General features: G+C 38.2%; 1 protein-coding gene across 1 annotated transcript; it reads left to right on the top strand.

Annotated features, from left to right (window-relative positions):
• Window positions 1–901: 901 nt before the first annotated feature.
• Window positions 902–1,858, top strand: LOC110295580 (taste receptor type 2 member 39). Its single transcript, XM_021164065.1, has one exon. The coding sequence runs from the start codon at window positions 902–904 to the stop codon at window positions 1,856–1,858; it is 957 nt and encodes a 318-aa protein (XP_021019724.1).
• The last annotated feature ends 515 nt before the right edge of the window (window positions 1,859–2,373 follow it).

The raw sequence follows: 2,373 nt of genomic DNA, 5'->3' as shown, positions 1-2,373 counted from the left end.
TTACTTTCTTGCTTTTTCTAGGGTGTAGTTTCTGTCCTTGTGTTGGTGTTTTCCCTTTATTATCCTTTGAAGGGCTGGATTTGCAGAAATATATTGTGTGAATTTGGTTTTGTTATGGAATGCTTTGGTTTCTCCATCTATGGTAATTGAGAGTTTTGCTGGGTATAGTAGCCTGGGCTGGAATTTCTGTTCTCGTAGGGTCTGTGTAACATCTGTCCAGGATCTTCTGGCTTTCATAGTCTCTGGTGAGAATTCTGGTGTAATTTTAATAGGTCTGCCTTTATATGTTACTTGACCTTTTTCCCTTACTGCTTTTAATATTCTATCTTTATTTGGTGTGTGTGTGTGTTGTTTTGTCATTATCTAGCACAAAATAAGAAGTACATATACAAAATAGTATAAGTACATATATACATATACCATAAATTTTAAGAAATTCAATCACTTCAAGCTGATATCTAAATATTCACATAGAGATCATTGATTTATGTTCATTTTCTGAACTCACAAGTGAAAACTCATTCAGTAATGACTTGGTTTAATTATATTACATTTCTAAACTGAAGATGTCAAAAGTATTGATCTCAATAGCATGTTAGTGCTTTGTGAAACTGAAGCCATACAGGTGCTTTCCTGGATTTCTGGACCACAGTAACATAAACACATCCAAATCTAGGGAGAGGACTTGAAAGCGAATAATTCTGTCGTTTGCATCTCTATATTTAGATACAAGAATTTTGGAATAAACAAATTGAGTTTATTTTATTAAAGAAGATAAACTGAATATGTTTGCAAATGAAACATGAGCTTCTATGACTTAAGTCATAGGAGTTGTCAGGGACCTGCTGGGTGAACTTCAGGGACACATTTTCCAGCAGACTCCAAAGAGGAACCACCCAGGATGGCTCAACCCAGCAACTACTGGAAACAAGATGTGCTACCATTGTCTATCTTGATGTTAACACTTGTGGCCACTGAGTGCACCATAGGTATCATTGCAAGTGGGATTGTAATGGCTGTGAATACAGTCGCATGGGTTCAGAAAAAGGCAATATCCATAACTAGGATTCTGCTTCTTCTGAGTGTATCCAGAATAGGCCTCCAAAGCATCATGTTGATAGAAATTACCTCCTCCATATTCAACGTTGCTTTTTACAACAGTGTTTTATATAGATTCTCAAATGTAAGTTTTGTATTCTTCAATTATTGTAGTCTCTGGTTTGCTGCTTTGCTTAGTTTCTTCCACTTTGTGAAGATTGCCAATTTTTCTTACCCCCTGTTCTTCAAACTAAAGTGGAGAGTTTCTGAATTAATGCCCTGGCTTCTGTGGCTCTCAGTGTTTATTTCCTTCAGCTCCAGCATGTTCTTCAGCAAGCACAAGTTCACTGTGTACAACAACAATTCTCTAAGTAACAACATCTGCAACTTCACAATGAAACTTTACGTTGTTGAGACCAATGTGGTCAATGTGTCTTTTTTATTCATTTCAGGAATACTCCCTCCTTTGACAATGTTCATCACAACAGCTACTCTTCTGATTTTTTCTCTCAAGAGACACACCCTGAACATGAGAAACAGTGCCACTGGCTCCAGAAACCCTTGCACAGAGGCTCATATGCAGGCCATCAAAGAAACTAGCTGTTTTCTCTTTCTCTACATTTTAAATGCAGCTGCTCTGCTTCTGTCCACATCCAACATAGTCGATGCTAGTCTCTTCTGGAGTATTGTGATCAGAATTGTTCTGCCTGTCTACCCAGCTGGCCATTCAATTTTACTAATTCAGAGCAACCCTGGATTAAGAAGAACATGGAAGCATCTTCAGTCTCAAATTCATCTGTACTTACTAAATAGATTTTGATTTTACCACCCACATGGAGAACTACACAACATGGACAGTCACCCCCCCACATTTCCCTTACCTGGATCATTCTTTTCTCTGCACCTTTCTTTATCAAAGCCAACCTGATCCCTTCACCCAGATCATCATTGCTCTCTAGTGCTTTGTGGGCACAGTCTTTGTGACATTTAATATATTCTTGTCCTTAGAACTCTGTTTATGTGACTCGTGACATCCACTACACATCGGAACACCTGTGTCTAAATAAAAACATCATCTAGTCCAGCTTTGCATTTCACAATAATTAAGTAAGGACTTCTGGTGTTTTTAGAAGCTTTTCCTGGGAATCCAGGTGGTTCTAGTGTGCAAACAGTGGATAAAGACACAAAAGTGGAAGCTTCTAATACTTGAGTTCCTGATAACTCCTCTCTTTCCCACATCATGTGCCTTTCCACTGCATGGGGCTTTTCTTGTGCACAGCCTCCAAAGATGCAAGCTAAATAATTTGAGAAGAGCTCTCAAGGTTAAAAATACAA

The sequence above is a fragment of the Mus caroli genome, unplaced genomic scaffold (genome assembly GCF_978045245.1).
Source record: "Mus caroli unplaced genomic scaffold, Mus_caroli_1 scaffold_7, whole genome shotgun sequence".
Taxonomy (NCBI): domain Eukaryota; kingdom Metazoa; phylum Chordata; class Mammalia; order Rodentia; family Muridae; genus Mus; species Mus caroli.
This window is presented reverse-complemented; position numbering and strand designations above follow the sequence as displayed.

What these genes read in the sequence shown, in the direction of transcription:
- LOC110295580 (XM_021164065.1), top strand. Translation starts at nt 902, where the DNA reads ATGGCTCAACCCAGCAACTACTGGAAACAAGATGTGCTACCATTGTCT.